At 53.3% G+C, this 15,701-nt stretch overlaps 1 protein-coding gene across 1 annotated transcript in view; it reads left to right on the forward strand.

Moving 5' to 3' along the window:
- The window catches only part of LOC128850760 (hydrocephalus-inducing protein homolog), a gene marked incomplete at its 5' end in the record, with an annotated part of 44,210 nt that overhangs the window by 21,014 nt on the left and 7,495 nt on the right, over window positions 1-15,701 (forward strand). Inside the window, 20 exon segments of the mRNA XM_054055747.1 lie at window positions 990-1,042; window positions 1,044-1,125; window positions 2,209-2,454; window positions 2,733-2,901; window positions 4,176-4,346; window positions 4,953-5,126; window positions 6,295-6,416; window positions 7,138-7,290; window positions 7,580-7,763; window positions 8,240-8,381; window positions 9,284-9,449; window positions 10,222-10,866; window positions 11,372-11,581; window positions 11,991-12,178; window positions 12,360-12,542; window positions 12,769-12,888; window positions 13,999-14,158; window positions 14,258-14,430; window positions 14,874-15,072; window positions 15,394-15,497. Of these exon segments, the coding sequence (XP_053911722.1) occupies window positions 990-1,042; window positions 1,044-1,125; window positions 2,209-2,454; window positions 2,733-2,901; window positions 4,176-4,346; window positions 4,953-5,126; window positions 6,295-6,416; window positions 7,138-7,290; window positions 7,580-7,763; window positions 8,240-8,381; window positions 9,284-9,449; window positions 10,222-10,866; window positions 11,372-11,581; window positions 11,991-12,178; window positions 12,360-12,542; window positions 12,769-12,888; window positions 13,999-14,158; window positions 14,258-14,430; window positions 14,874-15,072; window positions 15,394-15,497 (3,644 nt within the window).

A 15,701-nucleotide genomic window follows, 5' to 3' on the forward strand; every position in this document is an offset into this window, starting at 1 on the left:
GGGTGTTGTTTGACAGCTGACTGAACATGAGCCAGCAGTGTGCCCAGGTGGCCAAGAAGGCCGATGGCATCTTGGCTTGTATCAGAAACGGTGTGACCAGCAGGTCCAAGGAGGTTATTCTCCCTCTATACTCAGCACTAGTGAGACTGCACCTTGAATACTGTGTTCAGTTCTGGGCTCCTCACCACAAGAAGGATGTTGAGGCTCTGGAGCGTGTCCAGAGAAGAGCAACGAAGCTGGTGAGGGGGCTGGAGAACAAGTCTTATGAGGAGCGGCTGAGAGAGCTGGGGTTGTTTAGCCTGGAGAAGAGGAGGCTGAGGGGAGACCTTATTACTCTCTACAACTACCTGAAAGGAGGTTGTGGAGAGGAGGGAGCTGGCCTCTTCTCCCAAGTGTCAGAGGACAGGACAAGAGGGGAATGGCCTGAAGCTCCGCCAGGGGAGGTTCAGGCTGGATATCAGAAAAAAAGTTTTCACGGAAAGAGTCATCAGGGCACCTGGAACAGACTGCCCAGGGAGGTGGTCAAGTCCCCTTCCCTGGAGGTGTTTAAGGAACGGGTGAATGAAGTGCTTAGGGAGCATGGTTTAGGGATTGTTAGGAATGGTTGGATTAGATGATCCGGTGGGTCCTTTCCAACCTGGTGATTCTGTGATTGTATGATTCTGCCCCTGTGGCTGCTGGAGCACTTGGGCTATAGCTTGTTCAAGGATGCTTTTGAGGGTGCAGAGAAAGGCTGGTTCACCTGGACCGTTCATGAGCTGATACTTCGCTTCTCTGCCACCTTCACCCATTCCTCCTCTTCTGAGAACAGTGCCTCCCCATCTGCTCGCCCTGCATACGTGTTTGCAGTCCAGTTCCAGGCCAGTGGTGTCCATGGCTGCTTTGAATGTGGATGCTCGTGGCACTGTGACAGTATTTCAGAGCGATGCAGGAATGAGGGTCTGTCCTCCCCGACCAAGGAGACCTCACACCGTTGGTTTTGTGCTCAGGTGGACAAACGTGTGCCAGGGAATGTGCAGAAGGTGGCAGAGCAAGCGCCGTGTTTTCACTGCGCTGCCCTCGGCTGGAGCCCTCTCGCCAGGACAGCGATGCAACGTGCGAGTCAGGTTTTCACCCACAGAAGAGGTGAGATTGGCGATTGTCATCCCGGGAGGTCTGGCAGGGCAGGGTGATAGTGAGAGCCCAGCGCAGGGAGCAGGAGATGAGGTCTACTGTCCCGTGGAGCTTTCTGCAAGCCCCATACCCACTGTGCCTCAGTTCCCCTGCAGCACCCTCTGCTGAGAGGCGTTTTGAAATCCCCACGGGGAGCTTGGACAGAGGGCATCGGGGCACTGCAGTGTGGCTCCCTCTCTGCCCGTGGGAGGAAGCCAGGCTGTTTTCTCTCATCTTCCTCCTTGCGTGGGTGCATTTGCAGGCTGTAAGCCCCTCGTGCAGAGCAGCTGCTATGCTCACAGGGGATGATAACCTTGGAAGGGCTGTGGTAGGCTAATCCTGCTGCCGGTACCCACAGACCAAATGACCTCTGTTCTGGGCACGGCAGAAGAGTCACCTGCAGTGCTGCGCTGCCGGCAGCCCCTGTGGCTATGGCCCAGCCCGCCTGCACACTGCCAGGCAGTTTGAGAGTCACCATAAATGATGGAGCAAGCGTTCCCGAAGGCACTTGGCATGTGGCCACGATGACTTGGAAACTGGCAGCATGTAACAGTGTGGACGCAAGGGTATCTATGTCTTGGAACAGGGGTGTTTCAACTGCTAGTAGAGATGTAAGCACCTCGTCTCTCGCTTTGACCAAAGCCAAGGAAGGAACAGACAGGAAGGCCCTTATTTCTAGCCAGTGGGAGTGCATCTGCCTCCTTCAGGTAGCTGATGTTTGCCTGATGCAGCAGTGCCAGGACTGTGCAGGTCTGGGCAACATAACCCTGAGGACCTCTCTCCTGAGCATTGCACTCCCTCATAACTACGTGAAAACATCTGATAGACCATTTTAGATCATCTAATACCCAAATATCCCGTTACATGCCACACCAGGACTTGTCCCAGTTACTCAGAGCCAGCATGCAGATGCTGTAGCCCCTGCTAGAAGTAAATATCTGTTTTCCATTCACTTTAGTGGTACTAATAGCCCCCTGATGCTGGGGCAAGGGTTGATTTTGAGACCCTGTCTCCTGGAACTTCACAGAAGAGCTTTCTACACTTCTCTCTTTTCAGAAGTCCTACAACAGCATTCTGAAGATTAACATTTCCCAGAGCAGCCGGTCCCTCCAGCTGCAGGTCTCAGGGCATGGGCTGGAGCCACAGCTGGAGTTCAGCCCCACAGTGCTTGAGCTGGGACCGTTGATGCCACGCAGCTGTGGGGTGGAAGGGGACAGGTGGATAGGTGAAGAACCCAGTGCGATTTCCCCGATCGAGTTTTACTCTCTGGAGTTTGACCGGGAGTACCTCGAGGAGGAGCAGGTGAGAGGGATGCTCTGGTCCCCAGGGCCGTGTTCCCCAGCTTCACAGTGCTCCAGCGTTCCCAGGCTGGTGCCAGGAAGATGGAGGCCTCGCCAGGACAAAGCCTGGTGATGTTTCAAGGTCAGCCAAGCTCTGCTGGCAGGCTGTAGAGGGGCTTGGATAGTCCGTGTTGTTGGGAGGAAGGAATGCGGGAGCAGACAGATTGACTGGGGAGCCGTTCATGCGATGAACGTCAAGAAGCACATCCTGTATATGGTTTCTCTTCCCTACGTGCACAGATCCTGCGGATGCTTAAGGGCTACAATTGCCAAAACACCTTGTTGCTGCCTCCACGTGCCCCGGGTGAGAAGCTGCCTCCAGAGGTGCTGGAGTACTACCAGGACCAGAAGAGGCTGCAGGATGAGCAGGCGAAGCCCGAGACTGGGGAACCAGCAGGCCAGGCCAATGGTGAGGCTTTGGCATTGGCTGTCCTGAGTGTAAACACAGCAGGGAGTCCATCCCCCACACCCTGACCTCTTCATGACCTTCTTCTCCATGGAAAACCCATGCTTTTAGCAGCTGCTCGTTCCCCAGTGTGGTGGAGGAATTCCCAGATGAAAGTCTGTGGCTTGTAACAGCCATCACAAAGTGGTGAATGGCAAAGAGCAGATTGCCTGGCTGTGTTCACCCACTTCTTCCTTCCCCATGTCCCTCCTCAGGAAACTTTGGAGGCACCCAGTTTCTGTCAGGTGAAGGAAGAAAGCCCTCTGCTGGGCTCATTCCCACCATTTCATCCCATAGCGCTATCGTTCCCTCCTTGATTTTTGGTGAAAGTCAGTCCAAGGTGGACTGTAAACCTGAATGTGGAGAAGAGGAGGAGAAAAGTGTTGAGAAAAGACACGGGATGGGTGCTAACCCTAAGCTCTTCACCTCTGCTATGTCCGTTGTGGCAAAAGGACCTCGGTGAGGGACTTCAATGTCACCTCCATCACTTCACTGCAGCCTGGTGCCACCTTCACTCCTGTAGGCCCTGAATCCACCCTTCAATGACATCTGTGGGATCCTGAGAAGCGTTTGGAAAAGGGAGAGGGAAAGGGAGAGGCCAGGGAGGTTTTCCCCAGTTTTGCCAAAAGGAGAACTTTTTCCCCCAGGAGTGACTGGGATCAGGGTGCTGCTGTCCCCTTTTCTAGGCAGGGCAGTACGTTCTCTGCCCTCTGTGGCACTGCAAGCTGAGCTGGCTTTCGGTGACCTCCTAAAGGCAGAGCTGGGAGCTCTTTGCAAATGCTGTTACAGTGAATTCAGAGCCCAGCCACATCTCCTGGTGTAACATTCCGAAAGCTTCCAGGTTCTGGATAATCACTTGGTCTCCAAATGGAGCCTCTCCCTTGGGACTGCGTAAAATGCCCGGTCCTGCGTGTCCACCCCCTAACTTGGCAGGACCTGGGACAAAACTCTCATGAGGACCGTGTTGACAGTTGGTGGAAGGAAGTTTGGCCCAGTCCTTTTAGATATTGCCAGATGCCGGTTCTTTCCTCCTTCTGCCACCCCATTTACTCTGACCCGGCACTTCTGCCAGCATCTAGGGCAGACCCTGATCTGCTAAAGCCTAAAGGAGGGGCACAGGAGACCTCAGGTGCGATGCTGGTTTCATCAGCCTACTGTCCCAGGGTCTGAGGGGACAGGGAGGGTGATCAGGATCACAGGTAGGCAGGAGTTTGACTTTTCTACTCATTTCTGCACAGCAGAGCACCAGCAAAGCATCACTGGCAGCAAGGAGGCTGCAGGAGAACAGGATGACAGCCCTGTCTACAGAGCCATTGCCCGCCACCTTGGCATTGATCTCTCTCCAGAAGGACGTGCAGCCCAAAACCGTAGAGGAATAGTCATCATTGTCCACGGGGCGCCCCTCACAGGTACATGAGCCACAGCCCTTGGCTGCAAGGAGGGAGGGGAACTGGGAGAGACGCATCCTGCTGGACTATGGCACTTTGTTGATGAGTCCAAGTGAGGCAGGCCACAGTTCTGCTGGTGTGAAAGAGCCCTGGCTGGTGCAAGTGGCTCATCTTGCCTTCCTGCCGATAGGCTCTAATTCCCCTAAAGAGGATGGCCATGTCCCTGTTGTCTTGTGGGACCACATTGCCTGGGGGCCCTGTTGCCTTGTGGGAGCAGTCCCTCACCCCTCCTGACCACCAAACCGTGCCCAGATGTTGCCTCGGACAGCACCGACCAGCACAGGCGGGAGAATGGTTGGAGTCATGGTGGGATGAGGCTCAAAACCCTGGCCCAGGGTTGAGGTCACCACAAGGGAAAAAGTCCTCAGCTGAACACGAGATGGAGACGACCCAACATGGCTCTAGAGTTCAACACTTATGGCCATGCTCAAGCTGTGTCCCTCGTGGTCTTCCCTGAACGGGCACATGCTTTCCAACTGTCCTCAAGAATCTGAAATTCTGTCAGGGTGCTTTGCAGAGCCTGTATGTGCAAGCATCACCAAGCAGTTTTCCTCTCTCTCTCTCAAGGAAAGACCTCAGCAGCGGTCTCCCTGTCCAAGTACTACGGAGCTGCCTGCTTGTCCATTGACGCTGTGGTGAGAGAAGCCATCTCAGACAAGAGGAGCTTGGCAGGGCTCCGTGCGCGGGAGCTGTGTGTGGCAGCCACCTCTGAGCAGAGCCACAAGGAGACAAACAATGCCGGTAAGGAAAAATGCTGGACCCAGAGCAGCACTTCAGAAAACCACCAGCACCATCCACTTCCGCTTGCTCCAGAGAAGTCTGACTGCTCTTGGGTCTCAGAGAGCACGAGTGTGACATGTAGAGATGCAAAGCTGTTTCATAATGCATCTCTGGTTGTTGAAAAGCAGTCTCTGTTTGAAGGGCTCAGGCAGGGGTGTTTTTCCTATCCCTGAGATTCTTGGCACATGTTCCTTTTTCTAGAAGCAATGAAACACACCTGTATCTGTCATAGTTTTTTATTTTTCCTCAACTCTGAATCCACCTTGCTCCTCATGGCCATCTGGCAGAAGTGCTGCCCACTTTAAGAAGGAAAAGTCATTCTGAAGTGGCTCATTGAGCACAAGACTTTGAGTGTGGCTTCACAAACATGAGAGGAAGGGAGGAAAATGACCTCTCAGGAATTTCAGACGAGAGAGACGGTGCAGATGAGCTCTTTTGTCCAGGGGTTCTCCCGTACACACTGTCCGGCCGTGCAGCTCGGGCACATTGTGCCGTTCTCCACGTGAGACCAGAGCCTTTTAGGAAACTTCACTGGGCAGCTGCTGCCCTGAGACGTGCTGGGTGAGGCCAGATCTTGGCTCCAGTGGGAGAAGTTTTGCATCGCTCAGCTTTGAAGCTGTTTGGGTTGGGAGCTGGTGGAGAGGAGGAGAGGACTGGGGACTGGGTCTGGAGTTGGAGTTATCCCTCATGGAGGATTTAGCATGAGCAGAGACGGGTGATACAGCTGGAGTAGGGCTGTGAGTTACAGTCTCCGTGTGAGAATGCAGGATGGGTGCAAGGTGTGGAAGCTGATGGTCCTGGAGGCCAAATCCTTGGCTTGATCCACAGGGAGCTACTGTGAAAGCGGTGTCATTGGCATGCACATTTGTTACGAGGGACATGGGGCTGCGCGTGAAAAGCTCTCTGGCTTTAAAACCCAGTATCTGATGGTGTGCTTTACTATGCCACTAAGGGATGCAAGGGAGGAGCTGCTTCTGGAGGGCCGTGCTGCCTGTGCCGGGCGGCTGGGGATGTGTGCTGCATCCCTGCCAAGGCACAGGGTTGTGAGCAGCAGGATGGAAGGTGCCTGCCTCCTCCCCAAAGCACAGGGCCATCCTCAGCCTGGCTGAGCCGTCCATCCTCTCCACAGGTCGAGGTGCAGATGTGTCCTTCCAGCAGGAGGTCAGTGTGGAGGCCAAACACAGCCTGAAAGTGAGCCACTCCATCTCCAAAGGCAAAGGCAGCCTGCGGCCCATCAGATCCCATGTCCAGGTGAGCACCACAGTAGGCAGGAGGAAGATGGGAGGCCACACATCCCAGTCTCACACAAACAGCATCAAACAGATCCAGCAGGTGAAGCGCGACTGGCACTGCTCAGTGCACGGGACCTTTCTCTTGATTTTGAGAATCATAGAATCTTAGAATGGTTTGTGTTATAAGGGACTGTTAAAGGTCATCTGATCCAACCCTCTGCAGTGAGCAGGGACATCTTCAACTCAATCAGGCTGCTCAGAACCCCATCCAGCCTGACCTTGAATGATTCCAGGGATGGGACATCTACCTCCTTTCTGGGCAACCTGTTCCAGTGTTTCACCACCCTCAGCGTACAAAATGTCTTTTTTGTATCTGGTCTGAATCTCCTGTCTTTATGTTTAAGACATTATCCCTTGTCCTGTCGTTGCAGCCCTTATTAGAAGTGAAGGGGCTGCTTACAGTGGAGGCTCCATGTCAGCCTGGTGCAGCCTATGCATATGTTGACACAGTGCAGCCCTGGCTAACGTGGCTGCAGGATGCTGCAGCGGGACCTCACAAGCTTGTGTCTATAATGGCTGAGGGATGTGACCCCCCCGAAGCTGTCCCCTGGTGCTGCTGGCCTGCAGTTCTGCTCTAGTCTCCCACTAGTGAGAGACCCCAGGTCTAAGCCCAGCTCTAATTAGAATTGTTCAGGAGTTTCCAAAGTGTTTTATTTCTCTTGTGGTGTTCTCTGTTGCAGGGGTTATCCAGTTTTCATCACGTCTTTCCCTCTCTCTGCATTCCTGCACCCCAACGGCTGAGCATCAGTGGCGGCACAGAAGGAGAGAGGCGCTCTGTGAGCTGTGTGCTGCCTGAGGACTTGCTGGTGGCCATCCTCTCTGAAAGGCTGCAGGTACGTGGGGTGGGGGCCAGTGATACATTCCTGCTCCAGTGAGCCAGGCAGCGAGGTGCAGTTGGGAGAGGAAGGGATCTACGCCTGCTGTTGGAAAAGCGCTGGGCTATGTGCAGAGATCCTTGGGTGAAGCCATGTTGGGAGCGCAGGGAAAGAGCAGAGCTCATCTCAGCTGATGCACTTGGAGTAATGATGGCTTGATGTCATTCAACGTTTGGGTTTGCTGACCAGCCTCGAGCCCAGTGTGTGTGATGGGTGACTTCCTCTTCCCTTTTAACTTCATTCTCAGCTGAGTGACTGCTCCCAGGGAGTGGTGTTTGATGGCCTGGAGACCCTCTTTGCACACAGCATGGTGTCTGCTCTCCTCTGCCTGCTAAAAGCTGTGAGGAATCGACCTCATATCTACTTCGTGAACCTGTACCAGGATTATGATTCTTGGAAAGCCAGGGAGACAGCCATGAAAGAGCAGAAAGGTGAGACTCTTCATTGCTGTCCCTCTCAACTATTCTCTCTTGAGCCTGCAAGCTTTCCGTGTGCATTTGTGTTACCAGCAGGATTTGCAAGAAATGTTTTTATTAATTCTTCCACCTTCTACCTCAGTGTAGCCAATGCTCAGCTCACGGTTGCTTAAAATGCAGCAGAGTTGAGGCTGCAATACTGACCTTAGTCTCAAAAATTAGAGCTTGGGGGAGTGGTTGTAGCTCCATAATTAACCACTGGCCAGCGGTCCGCAGCACTGGTGCACGTGAGCCAGGCGAGGCATGGCAGCTGGCTGACCGGTGAAGGTTTGGAGGATGATCTGAATTTGGAGCAGGGCTATGAGCTCCCCAGTATCTCCTGGCAGGATGATGGGCTGGGTCGGGACAGAGCTGTGAATCCTCGTGGCTCACCCAGCACAGCCAGCTCTGCTTGCAGTCACTAATGGTTTTTCCTCTCATCTGTGATGCAGGACAAGAGCAGGAAGAACCTGCCAGGAGTGAGGAAGCATATCTCCAGGACATGGATGAGGAAGAGTATGACGCCCTCACCGAGGAACAGAAAATTCAGTTTAATAACAACATCCGACAAGTTCAGCGTGAGAGGAAGAAGAGGTGTGTAAGCCTTCCAAGGGTAACTCTCCAGGACAGTGTCCCTGAAGGGTTTCCCTGCTCCAGAGACCTTGGTTGAGCTCAGAGGGGTTACAGAGCAAATGCTGCAAGTGTCTGTGACAAGTGGCACAAGGATGGCCAGTTCCATCTCCATGGTTCCCAGCAGAGGAAGGATGAGAACATCTTCCCTCTGTTTTATTGGTGAGCCCTCTGGCTTAGACACTGGCTGCAGGGAGCTGGGCTCTGTGCTGGACTTGCCACTGCACTTCTAAGTCTTTCTAAGTTAATCGATTGCCGTCTTTACAACCCCTTCTTCACCAATCCAGAGGGGTTGTGGTGTCAATTGCCATGAGGCACAGCGGTGCTGGCTTGATTTAGATACCAGTCCTGCCACAGGTGAAGTTCTCCCAGGGTTTTCCTTACTGAGTGATGCCTGCCATAAAAGCTGGTGTCTCTGAGGCTCCCCTTCAGCTGCAGCAGCGGATGAGCCCAGGAGAAGCTCTGGTCCAGCAAAGCACCCCTGTTGAGGAGGATGCATGGGATAAGTGTGAAGCTGAGACAGGGACAGTTACTGCAACCCTTGCTTTCCTATTGATGTGATTGTTCTCACTAAGAAGCAGGCTCTTCAGGGAGAAGAGGGCTGGAAAAGCCAAGCACTGTTGACTCATAGAAGTCACACGATTGAGACCTGATGACAGCAAGGCTCAGAATTGGCTGGCCCTGCAGGTCTCCTCCTTGCTTTCCTCAGTTTGGGTGTTCCCGGCCGCCCCATGTTGCATGGAGATGGTCTAACATTTCTGCCTGGCCTCAAGGTCAATAATGACGTGCGGGACCAACTGAGATTGCGGTGAGCCCAGATTTCTGGTGGTGACTCTTGGGGATATTTTCTGTTTGGCTTTCTGCAGGGAGATGGAGCAGCTGGCTCAAGAGCTTGAGGAAAAGCGGCAGCAGAAGCTGAAACACTTGAAGGAGAAGGAACTGCTGAGGAAGTGCTCTAGAATGGTGACGAGGTGGCTTGGAGAAACCAGAAACAGTGCTGTGAGGAGGAAAAGCGAGGCTAGAGTCAGGCAGGTGGGTGGTTGTATTTACAGAGATGAGTAAAAGCCCTGGGGCCCTTCCCACTGAGCTGTACCATTCTTTGAGAAGCCCGCAGCCACACATGGTGCTGGGGATGAATGCCTGGCCATGAGTAACATGTGGAGCCATGCTGGGAAACAACATGGTTGTTGTTGGCTCATGCTGCTGCTTCACCGGGGTGCTTTCCCATGGGTTTGTGGGACAGCTGCTCTTGTAGCATCGTGCTGCCTTTTAGTCATGTCTTGACCTAACTCCGTGCCTTCACTCTGAAGCCCCAGGTAGTTCTAGCCCAGCATTTCTCTCCATTCTGCATGTGACTTACACCTCTGATCTATGACCCATCTGGGACATGGTGTATTCTCCTACGTGTCTGGCAGGAGACACCGCCAGGCCTTAGGTATTCATTGGCAACCAGACTTCCCAAAGAACCAGCCCACCGCAGGAATGCTCAGCACACCAGAAAGGTGCCCAGAGAACTGCCGAGGAGTAAGGAAGTGTCTGAAGTTCCCAGTTTGGGTTGGGAAGGTGTTCTGTTTCTCAGCTGGTTTGCAGCATTCCTCATCAGTCTGACAATGGAGAGTGTGGTTTCCGTTGGGCTACACTGGCTGCCAGCTGCGTTCTGAACTGGGAGCTGTGAGCACTGAGCACAGGTCTTGGGCAAGGCTGGGGTTGGGTGTTGCAGAGGCCATTGCTGCCTACAGAGGCCTACAGCATTTGAGTTGGTGCTTTGAAATGCTCAATGCTTTTTCCTGCTTCTCCTGCCCAGAACGCGAACACGTCCACCAGCACTGCATCCCCCAGGAACCAGCCCAGTGTCACCAAAGGGGCAAACAAGAAGGGATCCGTGAAGGACCACCCAGGCTCTGTTGATAGTGGCAAGGAAGAACCAAAGAAGGGGAGCAAGATCCCCCTGACAGCAGCCTGCCCGGCAGCGGATGTGGAACCTGCAGGCCCAGAACAGCGGGAAACCAAAAATGAGGCCCTGAGTGAAAGCGACGATAACTTGGCCCTGAGGTTTAAGCTCTATGAGGCATCGCAGAAGGGCATGGCACATATTTTGTCATTCTGGGACAGAGTTCAGGGTATTCTGCTGTCCCCTCTGAGCCAAGAGGAGATGCTTCACAAAGGAGGAGACCAGCACAAGCGTTTATCCAGCCACAGGTACCGGAAGGACAGAGAGAAGGAAAGGCTAGAAAAGGAACGCAGAGAGAAGAAACGCCTGGAGAAAGAGCGTCTGGGTAAACTGAAAGCTCTTGAGGAATCTAAGTTATGTCTTCTGGAAGAGGAAGGTGCCCAAGGTTCATCCAGAGGCCAGGATGTCGGGGTGCCCTCCTTGGACATCCAGGTGCTGAACCCAAAAGATGTGACTAGGAAGATCCTGGAGAGCGGCAAGCTGCCAGCAGCAGAGCAGGTAAAGGCCTGTGAGGGTCAGATGATGAGCCTGCCACCATCTGGGCCCTGGTCTGTTGTACCTCTCCAGGTGGCAACAGCACTGGGCCTCATTCAGGCCACTAATGATATTCCACAATGGCTCCAGAGCAGCCAGGTGGCTGGGAAGGTTCTGTGCAACCCTTACACGGGTGGAAGGAGGGAGTGCTTTCTGTAGAAGCATCCTGTTTATTCAGTTACCCAGTGTGGAAATCATGATAAATGGGCTCCAGGCAGGGCAGCTCAGTCATTGCTTCCCTCAGCTGAGGCACTCGCGGGGCAGGTTTCTCTCTAGGTGCCATCTGTAGGTCCTGGCACTGCTCTGGAGCTGTGAGCCACACCGGGGCATAAAAAAAGCTCTGCAGTGTTTATTAATGGAAAAAAAAAAAAAAAAAAAAAAGACATGGCCAAAAGGTCAGTGCCTTTAAGGAAGGAGTGTGAGGGCAGTGGTGACAGGAGTGTAAAGAGGGGTTTCTCTTATGCTTTAGATCCTAGATGACCTGGGTCTGGGTCCCTCGGGGCCTCCTGTTCCCCCTACCACTTTTTACTCTGTGGTCCATTACCCGGAGAAGCGGGTGGCCCCGGCAGCAGAAGACCTGGAGCACTTCATCTTTGTTGTGCCAGAGGGAACCACTGGTGAAGACAAACAGAAGGATACCGCAAGTGGCTTGAAGGCCTCTGCTGTGCTCACAGTGAAGGTGCCAGGGCAGGGGACCAGGCTGGGTGGGGGCATGGGGAGGAAGAATGGGAAAGGATCACTGTGGATAGGCAGCGAAGATGTGACAGAGTGCCGTGTCTGCAAGCTTTCCGCTCATCTGTCCAGAAGAGACAGCTCTGCTCGAGACCCGAGGCAGTTGTGTAAGATGAGAGAGGGAGTCACCCAACACCCTTAACAGGAGAGGGTCCTGTGGGATAAGGAGTCATTTCTAAAATGAAGTCCAGCCAGGAAGACCAAGTCTCTGAACGGGTGTGAAACCAGTAGATGCATGTTGTGTGTTTATTCTCTCTCCTCTTGGTTAACAGAACCGCAGGGTTTTTCCCAGGATGGAGATGTCTCAGGGCAGGTGTCACCTTTCTCTCTCTTTTCTTTCTCCTCTTGGTGTGAAGAGGTCAGAGTTGCTGGCCAGCCCGACCAGGCGCAGCGTGAAGGAGAAAGCTGTGGTCCACCAGAAGGCTGCCGAAGAGAAACCAAGCTCTGGCCAGGGCAGGAGAGGTCACCAGGATGCACCCACATATTCCTTGAGGGTGAAACGAAGTCGTGTGAATGTGGTCCAACCCCCACAGAGACCTGCCAGGTGAGCTATGAGGGAGGAATTGATCTCTCTGCTTCACATCTATCTCGACAAACAAGGTCCGTCATCCCCAACTCCACAGGGATACTCTGCTGGTGCCTGCATGGGATGGCAAGTCCGTGACCATCCTCCTTGTCTCATTTGGTCGTTAACAAGGTCTGAAAGCCTCCTCTTTAATTGCCAGGCTGAGTCACTGCCGGTGGATTGTTCCTGCCCATGACAAGGTGGAACTGAAGGTTCACTTCAGCTCCACGGAGCTGGGCCAGTTTGATCAGACGCTACATTTTGAGATCCTGGGGACAAAGCGTCAGTACCAGCTGCAGTGCAGGGGCACCTGCCTGTATCCTGCCATCAGCCAGGACCCACGGTAAGGCTGGCTCTTCCCTCCAAACTCAGAGCCAAGGCTGCCTCTTGTACCCCAGTGAACTTCTGGCTTGGGCAGTGTGATAGCTGAGCCGCCCAGCATCGCTTCCCATGCTCAGAGCTGGGGAGCACTGCTGCTGCCTCCACCACCAAGAAGGGCTATGGCTTTCTGACCAGATTTTCTACTTGGAGCATCTCGCAGCTCCTCATTTCCCGTTTTCTCTGCCCAGGGTGGTGTTCCCTCACCAGAGCAGGAGCAAGAAGTATGATGACATTGTTTCCAAGCAGTACGTCATGGACAAAGGTGTATTCCACTTTGGGCCATTGCTGTGCGGGAAGTCAAAGGACTGGTACGTGCTCCCCACCCTGAGTGAGCATCCGATGTGCCGCCTGCTCAGAGTGTGGTGTTGGGATGGGATCTCCAGGGTCTTGTGCTTTCGCGGACATGCTGCCCCAGGGACACAACTCAGGGCAGGCCCAGGCAGACACCTGGGACGTACTTGCGGCTGAAAGACCATGGATGAGTGAACTTGAGCAGACAAAATACACATGAGCTTTGGAGCAGCCGGAGAGGGATGGAGCTGATCTTCCTATGTGGTGGGTGCCTTGAGGGCCGGAGCCACAACTTTCTGCTGCTTTTCTATGAGTTTTGAGCTCTACAGTGAGACAGAAGGAGCAATTATTCTGCTGATGTCTTTGTAAACCACTCGTTAGTCTGTAGTATTACTAAAACATTACAATTTGACATGCTGGGAGGAGGAGGGGGAACCTGCAGAGGAATCCAGATGACAGTTGCTTTTTCCTGATTCTCACTGCTGGAGAAAGTCTGCCTAAAAAAGTTGTCCTTGTAACTGCTGGCGTGTTTCTGCTTTTGACATTGCTCTTTTTTTTAAAAAATGTTTTCATGTTGAAGGCACAGTTCTTGTCACCATGGGAGCTCTGGAGAGCTGGTGGCATTTTGACCACTCAAGGAATCCAAACGGTTTACAAAGCAAAGGAGGATTTTTAGCCCCGCTGATGAATGGTTTGGGGTTCCTGTTTGTTTTATTTAACCCTTGAAGTCCAAATTCTTTTCCACACATGAGAGAAGGGACCTTTAGCAGAGATTTAGCATTAGTCTTGGGAATTGATCCTTTTTGTTTCCTTCCTCACGACTTTGAGTTCACCCACGAAATACAGGGTGGTCTCATGACTTTTTTTGAAAGAGATAAGGTAAACTATTTTTAAAACCAAACAAAGGAGGGGGAAGAATCCATGTGCCTGGTTTGCTTTAACTATTCCAACGCACAAGGAGCACCCTCATAGCATGCAACGTCCCCCTGAAAGGGATCCTTGTTCTTAGCCTGCTTGGTAGAGCGTGGTCTCCCAGTGCAGGATCCTGCAGCCAGGACACAGCGCTTTCTGCAATGTATGATAAAGGCAACGGTCTCCTCTGCAGCCTTTTCCCCTTTTGTGGACAGGTACAAGGCACAGCATTGTCCCAGCAACTTTGAGAAGATCAACATCCTCAACATCACATCCTTGGAAGCAGAGGTGCATTTCTGCTTTGAACACGATCGCAGAATGGACGTGTTCCGTTTAGACCCTCCCAGCATGAGACTTAAACCGAATGAGAAGCAGGTAGGAGAAGATGGGCAGGTAGGGCAGGCACCTGCAGAAAAGCCATTCCTTCTGCTCACTGAATGCTTTATTGTATTTCTTTTTGGGGGACCGGGCCAGGAGTTGAGCATTTGGGCGTACCCCACTTCGACTGGGCTCAAGGAAGACAACCTCATCTGCTGTATTGAGGACAACCCAGACCCAGTGGTCTTCCGCCTGTGCTGCCAGGGAGTGCAGGTGAAGCTGGAGGTCAGCCCCAAGAAGGTGCAGTTCAACAGGCTGCTTCTGCACAGGTCAGTCATCCTGCGGCCGCTCTGATGGACACCAGTGCTGTCAGTCAGGTCCCCTTCAGCTTCTCTTGCTGGATGTGTGGCCACTCAAATCGGAGGCTGGACTAACATCCCTCTTCCTTCCAGCAGTTCCCATTCTCTTGCTCACGGTTCTTTGCTGGCTCGAAGATCCCATGACAGCCACAAGCTTTGTAGCCCAAGCACTGCTGTGCGATGGGCATCCTGATGCATTTGTGACTTGTGTGCTGGTTCAGCGAGCCGTCCCGTTGCTCCTCCTTATCCGCCTTCTGTCAGATACGCTTTTAGCCCAGGCCCTCACCTCTGAGACTTGTGACAGAGAGGAGACATTCAGCTGGGGTTTCAGAGGCGTGGGAAGGACTGCTCCGAGTTGCAGGGCTGGCATGATTGTCGAGCAGGCAGTATTGTGTGTCTTCCTGTCTCTGCAGGATGGACAGCAAGACCGTGGTCCTGCACAACCCTACCCCGCTGCCTGTGGCCTGGTGGATCCGTGGGCTGGAAGACCTTGGGGAGGGCTTCTCAGTGTCGCAGGATGCAGGCATCATTGGTCCCTGCTCAGAGTTTGGCATGCGTTTGTGTTTCAAGGCCACAAAGGTTGACGACATTAAGAAGACATTCCAAGTAGAGGTGAGAAGGACTCGGGGGTGGGCAACCCCGTGCCTTTAGGGATGGAGACTGTGCTTGAAAGGCAGCCGGCAAAGAGGGCAAAAGGATGAGCCTTCATGAGAGGCCTTTGTACCTGCATTGCCTCCCCAGGCCCTTAGCAACAAGGGACTCTCACTGCAGGATACCATCAGCCTGTGAGATAAACAGGTTAGGAATCCACAAATGCTTGCCACGGAGGGGGGGCCATGGTGCAAGCAGCCGGCAGAGACAAGGACTCGTGTGTTGTCTACCAAAAGGGTTTAGGAGAACGGTCTAAGCACTGTTTGTTTCCTGCTGCCTCAGGTTTCAGATGCAGAAAAACTCCTGGGCATTGTTCAAGTAGAAAGTATCCAAGTCTTTGCGGAGGCCTATGACATTGGTCTGGACATCAATGTTTCTACAGGTCAGTGGATGACCCCAGAACAAAGGAATCCAGGTGCCCTGCACTGCCTTGGCAGAGGGACAGCCAAAGCACATGGGATGGGATGGGATGGGATGGGATGGGATGGGATGGGATGGGACGGGACGGGATAGCACGCAGGCATGGCACGGGTACATAGCGCACGTATTCTGCAGGCTGCCAGGAGTGAAGCACTGTCAGGGCACAAAGG

This window comes from Cuculus canorus, unplaced genomic scaffold (assembly GCF_017976375.1).
Source record: "Cuculus canorus isolate bCucCan1 unplaced genomic scaffold, bCucCan1.pri scaffold_67_arrow_ctg1a, whole genome shotgun sequence".
NCBI lineage: Eukaryota > Metazoa > Chordata > Aves > Cuculiformes > Cuculidae > Cuculus > Cuculus canorus.